The sequence below is a fragment of the Canis lupus genome, chromosome 11, assembly GCF_011100685.1.
Source record: "Canis lupus familiaris isolate Mischka breed German Shepherd chromosome 11, alternate assembly UU_Cfam_GSD_1.0, whole genome shotgun sequence".
NCBI classification, from domain to species: Eukaryota; Metazoa; Chordata; class Mammalia; order Carnivora; family Canidae; genus Canis; species Canis lupus.
The window spans coordinates 49983277-49999471 of NC_049232.1; the positions used below are offsets into that span (position 1 = coordinate 49983277).

Consider the following 16195-nt stretch of genomic DNA (forward strand, 5'->3'; position numbering starts at 1 on the left):
GCACTCACTCTTTCTAAGATGAATGAATGAATGAATAAAATGTATGTATGTCTGCATTTCCTACAATTTCAGAACATGTCACCTTCTTTGCGGTTGTTACCCTCCACAAGGGACCATCACTGAGTCTCTGAAACGGAGTCAAAACCCAGGTTTAGGTGGGACTCTGTTTTTTAAGTTTTAAAAAAGTTTAATCAATAGAAGAGGGAAAAACAATCTGGTCTAGTTTTTTTTCCCCCCTTGATGCCTTAGGATTTGAATGTTTTTCTAAAACCAGGACAAAAATGAGGCCTTTCAGTTAGAAGAATATAAAATTCATTGGCAAGGGTAACTAGATGGAGTTAATTGGAAATTTGTGAAAACCAGGCCACTGACGGGTTGCGCTTCCCTGTCAGCTCTGCATTGACTTGGGCCACCAAAGACCTTTCTGACCCTGTGCTTCTCACCCAGTCCCCCCGGCCTGGGTCCACGCTCTGTGCCCGTACAGCCTCCGCAAACCTTGCTTTTCTCGTCCTCAGCTTGATGTGTTCGATGCGGCCGAGCAGTACCAGCAGGCAGGCCTTCCCCTGATCGTCCTGGCGGGCAAGGAGTACGGCTCGGGCAGCTCCAGAGACTGGGCAGCCAAGGGCCCCTTCCTCCTGGTGAGTGGCGGCGGGACCCGGCACGCAAGCTCGGGGAAGCGTGTGGTGCTTGCTCGGCTCCTGCCGCGTGGTGGATCCGGCTTTCCCTCGAGTGGTGAAGGGTCAGCGAGGCGCGCGCTGGGTCCTTAGATCACATGCTCCTTATTCTGGCAACCGTGGATCTTTGGGGTGGCTGTGGAGCAGTCGGGAGGAGGGCCTGTGCAGTCTTGGAAATCATTTTCAAAAGTATGTATATAAGTCTTTTTTTATGGGGAAAAGTTGCATGGTTTTTCCTAACATGCAGGCTGAGGACCGGAGGTGTCCTCGGGCCGCTGTCCCAGGCCAGCAGTGAGGGGGCCTGCCCCCGTGTTGTCTGCGGGAGGCTTGCGGAGGGGCCAGAGTAAGGAGCCTGGCCTTTGGACGGACTTTCTGCAGCTGCTTTCTGGGCCTGTGAGCGGCCGCTAGCCTCTCCCACGCAAGGAAGCTCCCTCTGGGCGTAGACAGGGCCCGGCTGGCGCTGGGGGCGTCCCCAGGGAGACGTGCGGAGAGCAGACCGCTTTGACCTCCTGAGCCTCTGCTGGCCCAGAGCAGGGAAGAGTCCTGCTGCTCAGCTTCAATTCTGGGGGCGGGTAAGATCACTTAGCCGGTGCCAATCTCGATGATTTATGGCTCCAGCAAGCTAAGCCTTGGGAAACACGACGTAAGCTGACATCCACAAGTACCATAAAGAACGCGGGGTCTGGCCGCAGCCCTCTGGCCGGCCGGGTTTCCGCAGACGTCTCTGAACAATACACCTGTTGTTTTGTTTTGTTTTTTTAATCAAGCATTTTGCTCTATGGGGGGAACAAAAAATGTTCTTTGATTGCTTGGTAATGTATCAAAAGCCTGCCTTTTCTAGAAGCTGCTGGAAAGAAGCAGAGAAATTATAGAAGAGGAAAGAGTTTTAGGGATGGGGCTGGGAGCCCATAGTTTCTAGAAATGAGACCCGCGCAGCATGCAGCCAAGTGGGGAACCCTAAGAGCCGATGGAGGGTAAGACAACTGGCACCCAGGGGGCCCGCCAGGGTCTAGACTCCTGTGCAGAACAGCTCCGGCTGCCGAAGCTGGGCCACTCAGCGGTGCTGGGCTGTTCTCACAGCAGAGGGGCCTAGACGACTGGTCGGCAGCCCTGCGCAGCCCTTACCCAGAGTAGGGACGTGCCCAGTGTGGTTTACGAAGCCTGCCACTCCCTCACCAAGGGAACATATGTGTACATAAGTCCATGCAGAATATCTCCTGTTCGGAAGAACCTGTTCTTCCTCTATAAAATGATTCTTAAATTTGGAGATACCTGTGGGATTTTTTTTTAAACACCTATGCCAGGATCTCCTCCCCAGAGGCTCTGGGGTTTAGTTGGTAGGGAGAAAGGCCTGCACACGGGGATTTTATAAGCCTGGTGATTCTAATATGCGGCTGAGTTTGAGAACCAGAGCTTTATTTATGCCTTTGGTTCTCACAACGTCCAGGGATCCCTAGCTTCCTCTCCCCCCATGTGGCCCACCAAGAGGTTCCGAGCAGTATATCTGGGGTAGTACCTAAAGAATCTACATTTTTAACAAGTTCCCCAGGTGATCCTGATGCAGGGGGGCTTCAAAGTGTACCCTACATGTCAAGAGACCTTTTAGGGGTATCTTAATATTATATTACAATTAACTAATATTGAGAATGGGGTGTTCTAGTTAATCAGGTATCCTGGCTTATTGATCATTGCCATATGTTGCCAGTTATAGGTTACCAATAAAACGTACTTTATAGGAAGCTCAATACCAAGACTGTATCCAATGGAATTTGATCCTTGAAACAGGAATTGTAAAAGCAGCACATCATTTACTTTCTCTGTAGTATGTCTGAACGTTGCTTTTTTGGTTAAATTTTTTGTGTCTGCACCAATGATAATAGCACAATTCAAGGGAAATGAAACAAAAATTGTATTGTTGTGTGGATTCCAGATACAATGGAAGTTTGCTAAGGGATGTTGTGTCACAAAGCAGCTAGGTGTGTGGTCAGACTGCATGGGCTCAGGTACCAGATACTCCCACTGAGTGTGGGTAGAGAGGGGACGGTCATAGCATCCACCTCCTGGGGCTGGGGGGGGGCGGCAGAAGGGGAGAACTGATGGGCCTGCGGGCCGCCTGTAACCGTGACCAGCTGCTGGGTTACAACTAGAGGAGCCGTTTCGGTAAATGACTAATTGGTACTTACAAAGAATTTAGCTGTGAGAAGACTTTGACTTAAGAAGCCTTTTGTAAAGTTTCCATGTATCTCAAGAAAATTGGGACTGTGTCCAAAGTCCTGTCTTGGCTCCTCAGGGAATCAAAGCTGTCCTGGCTGAGAGTTACGAGCGCATTCACCGCAGCAACTTGGTGGGAATGGGGGTGATTCCCCTCGAATATCTCCCTGGGGAGACCGCAGACACCCTGGGACTCACAGGGCGGGAGCGATACACCATCATCATTCCAGACAACCTCACACCTCGGATGAAAGTGCAGGTCCAGGTAAGCCGGAGCCGCCCCGTGCCAGGCCCGGGTGTACGGGACCGTGTGTTCACCCTCAACCCCGTCACCGAGAAATGAGTGGAATCTGGAAGGAAAACTGTCACTCAGTAGGAGTGAGTCACACCTGGCAGTTCTGCTGGCACCGGCTCTGCCTTCACAACACAGGACACCTGTTGACTGATGACTTAGGTCTGTTTAGTCCTGGAAGTTCCATCCATCCCTTCCTTGCTCCAGGCCGCAGCCAGCCCCACTGTCTCCTCGGACTCCCAGTCTCTCTTTAGCCCAGAGAAGTGTTAGAAGCTCGAGGAGACGGTACATGTTCACATGATCTGAAAAACACCTCTTTCTTATCAAAATGTGAACAGACACAACCCATTCCTGAGCCTCCCCCCCAGGCCCCAGGTTTTGTATCGCCCAAAAAAAAAAGCGACAGCCCCCCAGGTGAGGCGAGGCAGGTGCCGAACCCCAGGGTCCCAGGGTGAGGTCCCAGGGTGAGCGACTGGACCAGCTGCCTGAGGGACAACCTCCTGAGACCCCTGTGGGCCTGAACCTCCCAAGGAGAGTCTGAAAACTCCCATCCCTAGTGTCACTGGTACTGCTGCCCCAAGAGGCCTGGCCCTGGGGTCCGGCCCCTCGGTCATTTGTACTCTGCCCTACTTTACTGTGCAGAGAAGTCGGCTGGGGGTCTCGGCCAAACGCGGCCTCGGGTTCTCGGGGTCTGGGCAGGAGTCTCCCCACGGGCTGGTGGGCCGCCCACTCTGAGAGGCAGCCCTGAGGGCGGCGTGGGCGCCCCTCCCCACGGGGCTGCCTGGCCTCCCCCGCCCTCCCTGATTGTCCTCTGTTCTCTGTCATCGCAGCTGGACTCCGGGAAGACCTTCCAGGCCATCATGAGGTTCGACACCGACGTGGAGCTCGTTTATTTCCACAACGGGGGTATCCTCAACTACATGGTCCGCAAGATGGCCAAGTAGGTCATCTGCGCTGGAGCCCGCACCTGGAGCTGCGCAGGAGGGAGCGAAGCGCCACTAGCCAGCGGGGCCTGGGTGCCGAGCGTCCCCTCCAGGGCGGGCCTCCCCGCAGGGCACCCCCTTGCACAGGGGCGTGTGCTGCCCACGTCACCAGTGCCGTTCTTCCAGGCACAGAATGCGCAGTCTTTGCATTCTCAATTTTTGTGAATCTTTTTCTCTTTTTCTAGAATTTGGAAGCTAGAATGGTGGGAATGTCGGTTGTGCCAGGAAGAGAAGTGAGCGAGTCTGTAAGGGAACTGACTACAGAATGTTGATTTTTCATTCTTGGCCTGTTTGTGTTCAGCTGGACACAAATGAGTCTCCTCAGAAGGCAGCCCCCGCCTCTCTTCTGTTCCTCTGTTCCCCTCTGCTCAATGAAACCTTCCCGTGAGGGGCTCGGGTCTCTGCATATTACAGTGGGGCTGACTGACACGGTAGGCGAACACTTGCTCACGCTGCAAATCACAGCAGTGATTGCAATTCTTCCCTCTGCCTTTTTCCTTCGGGTGGAATGATCCAGACACCTCGTGGATAGGTCAGACACTGACATTTTTTTTGATTATGTACCTTTTGATGGATCAACACTAAAAAAATGTGGCGTTTTCTTTTACTCTCTTCAAAACTTTTCCCCAGAAAAAATTTTCATTTGTCAAGAGGAGAACTTTGGAGGTGGTTTTGGAGAGAGACTTAGAACATTTGTAATTTGAATAAGATTAAATCTATTTTCAAGGAAAACTTTGACTTTGGAATTGAATTTTGTGGTGTGTGAGGCTCTAGTCTGGGGAGAGTTCGAGCAGAGCAGATCTCAAACTGCAGCATCCAGAAGCCTGGGTGACCTTCAGGGTCTGCTTTTACAGCTGCATCCATACTATACAGGTGAAATGAAGAGTTGAGGAACAGGATTTCTCTGCCCTGGTTGGGAGCAGACAAGAAGGTAGCAGTAGCAATAATGTAAGTATGGTGAACAGATCATAATTTTTTTAAAATTATTTTTGTGTCCTATAGTTTATCTGCTTATTTTTATCACTGACATCATTTTGGCTCTGGCTACCATAACAAAATACCATAGACTGGGTAGCTCAAACATCAAAAATGCCTAGTTCTGGAGGCTAGAAGTCCAAGATAAGTTTCTAGCCAATTCATTTTCTGGTTTGAACTTTGTCCTCACGTGCCTTTCCTTTAATGCATGCGTGAGGAGGGAGAGAGAGCTGGCTCTCTGGTGTCTTTTTTTTTTTTTTTTTTTTCTGGTGTCTTTTAAGGGCACTGATTTTATCAGATTAGTCCCCCACCCTTATGACCTCACTTAGCCTTAATCATTTCCTTAGAGGTCCCATCTCCAAAGAGACACACTGGGGGTTAGGGCGTCAACATGAATTTTGAGGGGAGGGGACACAAAAAACATTCAGTCCATAACAGGGCTTCTTACAGCTCACAAGTTGGTCTCCTTGTAATGCATTTTATTTATTTATTTATTTATTTATTTATTTATTTATTTATTTATTTATTTATTTTAAAGATTCCATTCATTTATTCATGAGAGACACAGAGAGAGAGAGGCTGAGAGAGAGAAGCAGGCTCCATGCAAGGAGCCCGACATGGGACCTGATCCCGGGTCTCCAGGATCACGCCCTGGGCCGAAGGCAGTGCTAAACCACTGAGCCACCTGGGCTGCCCTGTAATGCATTTTAAATCTCAAATTTAGCACTCAGGGAATGTGGCCTGGTCTTCAGAACACCCAGGATTGAGTCTTGTCTCTGCTTCTGCCAAGATGAGGGACTGGACAGGTTACTGAGTTTACTGAGCCTCTGAGGATCCTGGGACCTAGCGTGTGTTCATAGGAAAAAATTACAAACAGAACCTTGTGGTAGAAAAAAGCCTATGACCTTCAAATAGTCATCTGTCCTACATAAACACACAAAGAAGGACTGAGGCAACAGGTCTGTACCGCCCTGGCTCTGTTACTGAGCTTGTGGGGAAGCTGTGTGGCTCCTCACAGTCCCTGGTTATGTGGTGATGCTCGTGGCTATGACTTCTAGATCGAGGTCCCTTCACTTCTGGACTCCTTTACCTCTAAATGCACCTTCTGCCCTGTTCATTACGAAAACGTCTTGCCCAGGGTCACACCCTGACCCACAGCAGGACTGCGCAAATAAACTCCTTTGGCCTAGTTTCTCAAGAAGGCACTAGTCCTCTCACCCCAAACTAAACATTTGCTGCCCTTGTTCCAGGTGCCAGGCCTCCTCCCTCTCTGAGGGGTTCCTGTCTCCAACGAACCTAACAGTTTTCCATCACAGTTTTCCGAACCCATTAGGCCCGATCCCTCGGAGGAAACAAGCGTTCTTTGGTGTGCACGCTGCATTAACGGCCTTACTGAAAGCAGCAAGATACTCGTGTGTTAGGCTATGGGACGGCATTTAGAAGGTGAGAGTAAGCCAGAGGAGGGTGGAGGAGTCATGACTCAGGTGATTAGAAGCACAACTGTAACTGGTTAAGCAAAAATAGGAATAAATAATAACTGGCTCCTAGAACTTGTGGCTACAGAGGTAGCCACAGCCAGAGGCTCGATTGGATCTAGTGACTCACACTCAGGCTCCCTCCCTATCGTTTCTCCTCCTGGTTTGCCTCATTCTTTAAGGCTGGGCTGCTCCACGTGATATATGGCTACTGGCAGCTCCGGGGGAAATTAATCTTTTGTGATCTAGAAATTTATCTCCCAGTAATCTCTAGGCTAAAATTAAGAGTTTCCAAGTCACCAAAATGAAGAACCGTATTTTGGGCCCAGTTTCCTTTTCCAGGTTAGGTGAGGACAGTGGCGTACCCGGTAGCATTATGTAGGAGCGATGTAGACCTACCTCTGGAAAACAGTAAGGTTCCCTGGCTGCTTTCTGAGGAAGCTGTTGTTAAGTGTCATGACCACAAACAGAATTGAACACCCACGAAGTTTTTGTTCACCCAGGCAGCCTAATTATCAGGAACAGAGATTATATAATTATAGCTGATAGTTTTAATAATTTGCATCCCAAGAACAAAGGCTTACATATTAAGTGCAGTTTTGCTGAGTGAAAGGTGTAGTTTTATTACGTAGTATAATAAAAGGGTTCCTGGTGTGATCCTGAAATTAACGTTCCCATTTGGTTCTGGTTTGCCTACTTGGCATCCGGCCTGCATTCTTGCGGTTGCACTTCCACAGGATGTGAAAGGTGTCCAGGGAATAACAGGGTTCCAGGGCCAGTGTATTGGGGAATCACTGAGTTCAATGCGTCTTATTAGCACAGAACTAATACAATGACACACAATTTACAGTTACGATGTAAATCACTCATCTGAGGGGCGGACTGGCAGCCTTTGGTACAGGAGCCTATCTGACCACAGAATATTTCCGTCAGAGCATCTCATAGCATGTGGGTTCTACAGGACATACTTGAAATGCTGACCGGATGGTTTTTAATTCAAATAATAATATCAGTTTTAAGGACAGGAATCAGGGTTTACAGCCCTTATGACACAATCAGCCATTTGACTGAAGGCAACTTCTCATTTCAGGTGAAAAACCCATCATAGTGCCAGCACTGGCAGGAACTAGAGAAACTTGATCCTGCAGGTGTGTGATGGGTTGGTATCTGAACCACCTGAGGAACTTCAGAAAGTACACGTGGCTGGACACTCTGCTAGGATGGCCTAATGGGGGCGGGGCACATGCCCAAGGAAAAGATTCCACAGTTGATTCTGACACACAGCCTTTGACATAGAAATCCAATCACCAGCATTTAGGCATCAGTCAAGAGTCTGCAATTCTTAAAACACTACCTACCAAGTTTTTTCATTGAGTAAATAGTAACCAAGTGCCTAACTCTGTTCCAGGCTCTATGCCTGGCAGTGGCTTGACTCAGTGCAAAGGTCCAATTAGGAAATTCCCAGATTTTTTGTTTCACCTTCAGTCTTCCTTCTGTTGGCTGAAGAGAGGACTATTCACCTTCATCCAAACTGAGCCATTTAGATATTTGAAAGAACTTTTCTCAATTCTTCAGTAGTGTTTTAAACTTCATACCTGAATTCTTAAACAAAGCATCCAAAAAAGTCAGTCATATATAAAAAGAGATACTTGTGAGATTGTGACTTATATAAGAGATATGTATTTGGCTTTCGTCCTCATTTCTGGCACATACAACCCTTGGAATTTCCTAAGTGACACAGGTGACAGAAGTATCTCTTGTTATGTTAATGATGTGACTTTTGGATAGGGCTGGTTGCCAGAACAACCAACTCTGATTTGAGGTCTGGAATTTAGTCCCAACCCCCTGAGCACTAGCTAGGGGAGCTGGAGGTTGAATCCATCACCAATCGCCAATGATTTGATTAGTCATGCTAATATAAGAAAGCCTCCATAAAAACCCAAAGGACAGGGTTTGGAGAGGACATGGGAACTCCTTATCCTTTCCCATACCCTGCCCTATTCATGTCTTCCAATGGCTGTTCTGAGTAGATCCTTTCCTAATAAACCTGTGATTAAGAAAATACAATGTTTTTCTGAATTCTTTGAGTTACTCTAGAAGATTAATCAAATTTAAGGAGGAGGTTATTGGAACCTCTGATCCATAGTCAGCGAGAGGTACAGGTGATTATCTGGATTTGTACCTGATGCCAGAAGTGGGAGGGGGACTGAGCCCTTGGCCTGCAGGACCTGACACTATCCTCCAGGTGGACAAAGTCAAACTGAGCTGTGTTTCAGGATACCTGGCTGCTGTCAGACAGCTGCTTGTCGGCATGAGAAAACCACAACCCTGGAATTGGTGACCAGAACCTCAAATACCCTAATAAAATCTAAATGGAAAATAAAATCATCAAGCAAGCTGGCTTAATCCATTTCTATTGTGTCTTGCCAAGAATACTACAAAGAGTAACCATTATCATGCCACTACTATGTTTATCTTGGACTTTCATACATTATTTCAGTAAAAAACCCTCCACTAACCCTCACAGGTATGTATTATCCTTGTTTTACAGATGGAGATTAAGCCAAAGAGAAGTTATGTAAACTGGCAAATCCTCGGACTCTTGGCCAGTACAACTGCTCATCAGATCATGTGGAGGCTGAGGTGACTGAAGCAGATCACCCCATTGCTCTGCAGGGCCTGTTTTAGTGGCCTGGGTGGCCTCGTGAACACCAATCAGCCTTTACATGTAAATAGGAGCTACTTGGAAAGGGTTATGCAATCACATGTGCTAAACATATTAGCATTTTTATTTTTAGATGTTAGAGGTTTGTGTAAGCCATTGATGGTCCTGGTGAATTATAAATGACTAATCTGAATCTGTTGTAGGAAGATACTTAAAGTTACTACAGAGCCTACCCTGATTTGAGCCCAAAATACCTTGGCATGCATGGAAGCAGCAAAACTTAGGCAGCTCTCCCCACGTCTGGAAAACTCCAAACTAAGCTCTCAAGCATCAGCCAATCTTATTAAATGATACAGGATTGCCATTCGGATACATATTCAAAATTTTTAAGTGGAAAGAGCCAAATTAAATGGTCTCCTCAGGGACGCCTGGGTGGCTCTCAGATGGGCGTCTAACTCTTGATCTCAGCTTGGGTCTTGATCTCAGGGTCGTGGAGTTTGAACTCCATGTTGGGCATGAAGCCTACTTAAGAAACAAAAAACTGCCTCAGTTTCATCCAAGGGACCTGAGAAGAGTCCAAGCACTGATCATCAACCGTTATTACAGAAGGGCTTGAGATGACCATTCAAAGGGACAATGGCACAGGTTAAGGAAACGAATGAATAGGGCAGGATGTACAATAAACTACAAGAACAGAAATCAACTTCTCAATAAGTACTCTCATTAGTCTGTCTCATTACTGTCTCATTTAGTAATGTCCCCATTACTAAAAGCTGTCCTACAGAATTTTAAGATTACATGCCACACACTGGTACATAGAGAATATGAGTGACTACTATACCTCTGTGTAGGAATATGTACTGAAGCCTCAGAATTAGCAACATAGAGGAACCAACAGGAGAGACTGGGGTAGAACTAGAAGAAATAGAAGGCAAGATGGGGTTCCAGGAAAGACCCTCAACAGAGCCAAGAGTGGCAAAGGGATCAAGGAGAAGGACATCAGTGCCCAGTGGATTTGGCAACCAGAATCACTGGTAATCGTAACAGGAATAATTCCAGTATATTAAGGGCAAAAGTCAGTTATGATAGAAACACTTTCAACATGGTATCCATTTATTCATTCTATTTATTGTAATGTGTACTGAGTGGTTACTGGGGGGTACACTGGCACTGAGCTGTGAAAGGAAGGATAGGAAAAGAAGGCTTTTTAATCTTTTCCAAGTACTCAGAGCTCCACTGGCCTATGGAGCATTAGTGCTGTGATTCATTTACTTGTGCTTTATATATAGGATACAGTTCAAACTGCTAACAACAGTAAACAGGGTGAAGTTAAGTGACAGATACATGCTGGTAAAAGCGAGCCATGACTACCCACTGAGGTTCATTTCTTCTCTCAAGGTCACCCATTCCTTTTAGCTCAAGATTGAGGTCCCAAGGTCATTCGGGTATTTCTGGAGAACCAAAGGGTATCTTCTCAAAAGGAAAGTCCTTCCACTTTGCATATAGTTTCTGAGCTCCGGTCGCAATATCTTCCACCACAAAGCTTTCTATTTTGATAACTGGAATCTCAAATGTCTTATACTTCACATGGATTCCCCAGTCATGGCCACAGTTCCGTCTGGCACAGAAGATCTTTGCTCTCTTCTCAAAATGCCCAAAGCTCTTTGGTTTAGGGTGTAACTTACTCACGAAGCACTTCGTGAATGCATCTCCAACCACAGTGTAATGGCATTCCTATGGATGAAGAGATTAAATAACACACAAAACGGAACGTCAGAACCAGTCCAGAACTGCGATGTAAAAAAAAACTCCACAATAATCTGAGATGAAGAGTGGGTAGGATCCACTTATTTTACAGATGGGGTAAGAAGGAAATACACATTCACCTGAAGGCCAGACTAGAATCCATGCAGCTTGACTCCCAGTTACAAGGATGGAGGTAAGGTGGGGTTGGGGGTACAAGTGAGGTGACAGGGGCCATCTCATGAAGAGGACGGCTAAGAAGTTTCCAGGCAACTGAGCTGGAAGTAGATACTCTTTATTAATTTAGAAACAAAAAGGGGGTATTTATTGAAGATCTCCAAAGCCTGAGTTCACCTGACAGGCACAATCCAAAGGATACAGAGAACACCAAAGGGTCAATGTGGATCTGAAGAGGGTCATGGACTGTGTCCAGAGGCTCTACCTACAGTCAACTTTAGAGTAAAGCTGAGAAAGGCCACTCTGTACAAAACAAATGCACACCCAACATACCAGCCCCTTGGGAAAACATACAGTCATAAAGGGCCATTTCAATAGAAAAATCACCCAAATGGAAGCTGAAAGAAACTTTTCCAGCTAGAGAAGCAGACTCATGAAGGCATGGGGAATTTGCTAGTATCACCCTTGATAGTATGCTTCTGGTTCAAACAGATGGACAGAGACCGCAGCTTTCTGAATGAAACCAAAGACAACCCCAATAACATCATCTGAACCAGCCTCCCCTCTCTCAGCAGCAGTGGAGTCAAATTCAATTTTTTTTTTTACATTCAATTTTTGTTTTTGGAAATTTTTCTATCCAAAATTTTTAAGAAAAAAATATAGAAAACTAACCTGTAGGTGTTTTTAAAATAAGCATATATTTTGTTTTCATTATAAAAGTGACCCATATCCCAAAAATAACTAGTTTAGGAAACAAAATAGGAAAAAAAATCATGGAGCCTCCTTGCAAAATAGTAATACATTTTAGTATATTTTCTGTACTCTTTTTTCTGGACAATGATAATTCTTTAATGCTTTTTGATAGTGATGTTGGTATTGTCACTATTATTTCACACCACTGTAGTCACAGTTTATTTACAGTTTTGTATCCTTGTTATTTTTTCCATTTCACCATTAGTTTGTAAGGTTTTTTTTAATAATAAATTTATTTTTTATTGGTGTTCAATTTGCCAACATACAGAATAACACCCAGTACTCATCCCATCAAGTACCCCCCTCAGTGCCCGCCACCCAGTCACCCCCACCCCCGCCCTCCTCCCCTTCCACCACCCCTAGTTCGTTTCCCAGAGTTAGGAGTCTTTATGTTCTGTCTCCCTTTCTGATATTTCTCCCTACCTATTTCTTCTCCCTTGCCCTCTATTCCCTTTCACTATTATTTATATTCCCCAAATGAATGAGACCATGTTTGTCCTTCTCCGATTGACTTATTTCACTCAGCATAATACCCTCCAGTTCCATCCACATCGAAGCAAATGGTGGGTATTTGTCGTTTCTAATGGCTAATATTCCATTGTATACATAAACCACATCTTTGTAAGAAGTTTTTTATTATACATAAGCCTCATGATTATTCTGTTTAATAAACTTTACTTTGGAATTATTTTAGATTTATAGAAAGCTGTAAACACTGTCTAGACAATTCCTGTATACCCTTCACTGAGCTTCCCTGAATACTAACATCTAACCTACTGTAGTACATTTGTCAAAACTAAGAAATTAGGATTGGAACATGACAATGAACTGAACTCCAGATTTTACCACTTTTTCTAATAATATTCTTTATCTGTTCTAGGATGAAATCCAGGATACCCCATTCATTTAGCATGACCATTATTTTCAATGGCTACACAATATTTAATTAAATGGCTTCTTTTTCTTCTTCATTGCTAAGGGTTTCCTTTCAAAATGTTTTTGGCTTTTTAAAATACCATAGCCATGATATCAACAAAAATAATAATATTCTTGCTATAAATAACCCACTGATAGAAAATAAGCTTTAATTAGTGCTAAAAAATGACCTAGTACTCTGTTAAAAGGCCACTTACCTCCACCACTCTGATGTCAGCTGTATAACATGCAAAGGCTTTGCACTTTCTGCAGAGCAGTTTTTTATTTTCCTTATCAGGTACAAGTTCTACTTTTTCTTGACTATCTCTGATGTTTTTTTCTTGAATCTGTATCTGGAGAACCTATATGCGAAAACCCAAAACAAAAACAAAACTCTCCTCATCAGCATAATGGTATAGCTAGGAGGCGTGCACGCACTCATGTACACATAAGTACATAATCATTCATTAATCTATAACTTCCATGAACATACAGTACCTGGCTTTGTTTATAAAAATCACATAGATAATTATATTGGATTCTCCTAATTCTTTGTTAGTGCTTAATGGTGACCTCCAATGAGTCTTTTAATTTTTGCATCAAAGATGCCCATAAAAGGAGTGCCTGGGTGGCTTAGTCAGTTAAGTTCAGCTCAGATCATGTTCTCAGGGTCCTGGGATCAAGCCCCACATCAGGCTCCATGCTCAGCAGGGAGTCTGCTTGAGGATTCTCTCTCACTCACCCTTCCCCCTCCATATGTGCCCCTCCACTCTCTTGCAATAAATAAATAAAATTTCTTTTAAAAAAGATGCACATAAAGTACTAAAGATGTTCGGGCAGCTCGGGTGGCTCAGCGGTCTAGTGCCACCTTCGGCTCAGGACGTGGTGATCCTGGAGACCTGGGATCGAGTCCCACATCGGGCTCCCTGCATGGAGCCTGCTTCTCTCTCTGCCTGTGTCTCTGCCTCTCTCTCTCTCTCTCTCTCTCTCTGTGTGTGTGTGTGTGTGTCTCTCTCATGAATAAATAAATAAAAATCTTTTTTAAAAAAAGTATTAAAGATGTTTATAAACAAGCATGTAAACCATGCTTTCTACTTCAGTAGTTGGCAAAGCTTTTTAAATCCTTCACAAATAAATATGTATTGACTGTTTCAGGTATAATTACACCCACTTCTAGGGCAGAAACCCACTAAATGGAATAGCAGGCAGAAGAGTCCCCATCACCTAAATCATTTTTCTCTCTCCCCTTCCAATCACAGAGGCTATCACTGAATTACTGTGAAGTTAAATATGTGTACAGTATGACCGCATTCTATTTCAAAACTTCGGGCATGCCTAAGTATAACTTAGAACCTGGACATTATAGATAAAATAAACCTAAGAAGATTCAGAAGACTGAAGAGAGGAAGGCAAATAGCTCTAAGTTCCGAAACTCTAGGAACAAAATGGTGGTGAGCTTCCTGGATTTTCTTTTCACCTTATATATGTCAGATTCCAAGCTGAGGGAACCAGCAACCAAAAATGCCTAAGGACACAAATAAAAACGACAGAAGCCTACTCTCTCTAGCCGAAGGACTGGGAAAGGGGCAGCCTAGCAAGACAATGAAGTTTGTCTAGAATGTTGTCTAGAACAATGGCTGTTCTACTCCTGCCAAAGATCACAGAATAAAACAGACAACTGCAGCCTAACCCCAGCTCGTGCCAGCAAAGATTGAGGGGGCACCTGGATCTCCACCTTGCAGAGTTGGCAATGAAGCATCTCTACACTCCCACCTAGTGGTGTCACAGGAGGCCAAGTAGGGAGCCATGGCTTTCAGCCCTGAAACAGGTAGACAGCTTTGCCTGTGATGTCAGTGGGGACCCTGTGGGGAACCGGGATTCCCACCCCCACTCACGGAATTACCAGCTACCAATAGGTCCTAGCCATGCTGGTTCTGGGCTCTTTCTCTTTCTTTTACCCCCCTCTGCCTGCTTTCTATGGCTCTTAGAGGAATCCCAGATGCTATTCAACAAATATTTAACCCGTTCTGTCCTCATCCTACTCTCATCCTGGTGAGCTGGCTGCAACCGACTCTATGTCTGGCCCAGCCTCCATCTCCCTCAAGGCTTTCATTCTATGTCTCCTGTCACACATGAGTCTATGTCGTTTTCACCCAGTTGAAGAGACAAAAACTATGGCATTTCAAAATGTATTAAAGCTATTATGGTTTTAACCGACTCTATGTCTGGCCCAGCCTCCATCTCCCTCAAAGGCTTTCATTCTATGTCTCCTGTCACACATGAGTCTATGTAGTTTTCACCCAGTTGAAGAGACAAAAACTATGGCATTTCAAAATGTATTAAAGCTATTAAGGTTTTAAAGATCTTTATTGCCAACATCAACATATGCTACAAAATGGGAAGGTGGCTCAGGAAAAAACCCCTATTCTCAGCATAATTCAGGAGGAAAATTAAGAGGAACTAAAAAATTTCCCTACAGTTCTCAATGAAAATGTGGAAGAAGTGTTTTTAAATATTTTAATTTCTAAACTTTAGGAAGAAATGTTTTTAAAAATGAGTTAACACTGACAAAGTTGTAATTTTGTGTCCTAAAATAAGTGTTAATTTGCTTTAGACCACTGCTTCTCAAATGTAACCAATTTCATCCCCCAAACTGCCCTGTGAATTAAATACCAACTTTCCCAACTTTATGAATGAGGAGACAGATAGTTGAAGAGACAGAGTAACTACCTAAGGTCACACATCTTCTAAGTGGCAGAGATCCTGAGATGACAATCTCTACAAAGGGTCCGGAGAAAGTGAGTGGGGGGTGCATGTGTATGCATGCCAGTGTGCATGTGCATGCTTGTGCTTCTTGACTTTCCCCAATCCAGTTCCATGCTTCTATGATATAAAGGAAACTATAGTAAAATGTAATTTCACTGAGAACCAAGAGGCTGAACCGAATAGATATGCCAATCCACAGGGTACATTCCTACCCAGACCTACAAATGGGCATTCTAACACATGCACCGTGCACTGGGAGCTTTTCTCTGAGGACTTGCGATGTTAGAGAGAGAGAGAGATCTGAGGAAAAGACCGAGAAGGGCTGTGTCTTGCCATGTTAGGCTGGAGTCCTCAAGATGAGCTGTCGACTTAAGGGTCATCTAACTCAGTTTGCCCTTTTATAACTAAAAACCTTGCTTTAAGGATTAGCACTAACAACATATATTTTAATCTCATTGAGACCTAAAGCAGAATGAATCTGATGTTCACTATAGGACAAAATTTTAAGCATAAACTTATTGTTCTAATGCAATGGAGCAATATGATGAAAGGCACCAACTATGTTC

The 16195-nt window shown here is 44.9% G+C and overlaps 2 protein-coding genes across 4 annotated transcripts in view; one reads left to right on the plus strand and one right to left on the minus strand.

Moving 5' to 3' along the window:
• The window catches only part of ACO1 (aconitase 1), a 59373-nt gene extending 54481 nt beyond the window's left edge, over positions 1-4892 (plus strand). For all 3 annotated transcript variants that reach the window (XM_038552590.1, XM_038552588.1, XM_038552589.1), the window contains 3 exons: positions 516-638; positions 2965-3150; positions 4008-4892. In XM_038552590.1, coding sequence (XP_038408518.1) covers positions 516-638; positions 2965-3150; positions 4008-4121 — 423 coding nt within the window. In that variant the 3' untranslated portion in view covers positions 4122-4892. The remainder of the gene's footprint in view (positions 1-515; positions 639-2964; positions 3151-4007) is intronic.
• A 5478-nt stretch (positions 4893-10370) lies between these two features.
• The window catches only part of DDX58 (DExD/H-box helicase 58), a 35369-nt gene continuing 29544 nt past the window's right edge, over positions 10371-16195 (minus strand). The window contains exons 17-18 of the mRNA XM_038552593.1: positions 13082-13225; positions 10371-11009 (exon numbers count right to left, since the gene is read on the minus strand). Of these exons, the coding sequence (XP_038408521.1) occupies positions 10713-11009; positions 13082-13225 (441 nt within the window). The 3' untranslated portion in view covers positions 10371-10712. The remainder of the gene's footprint in view (positions 11010-13081; positions 13226-16195) is intronic.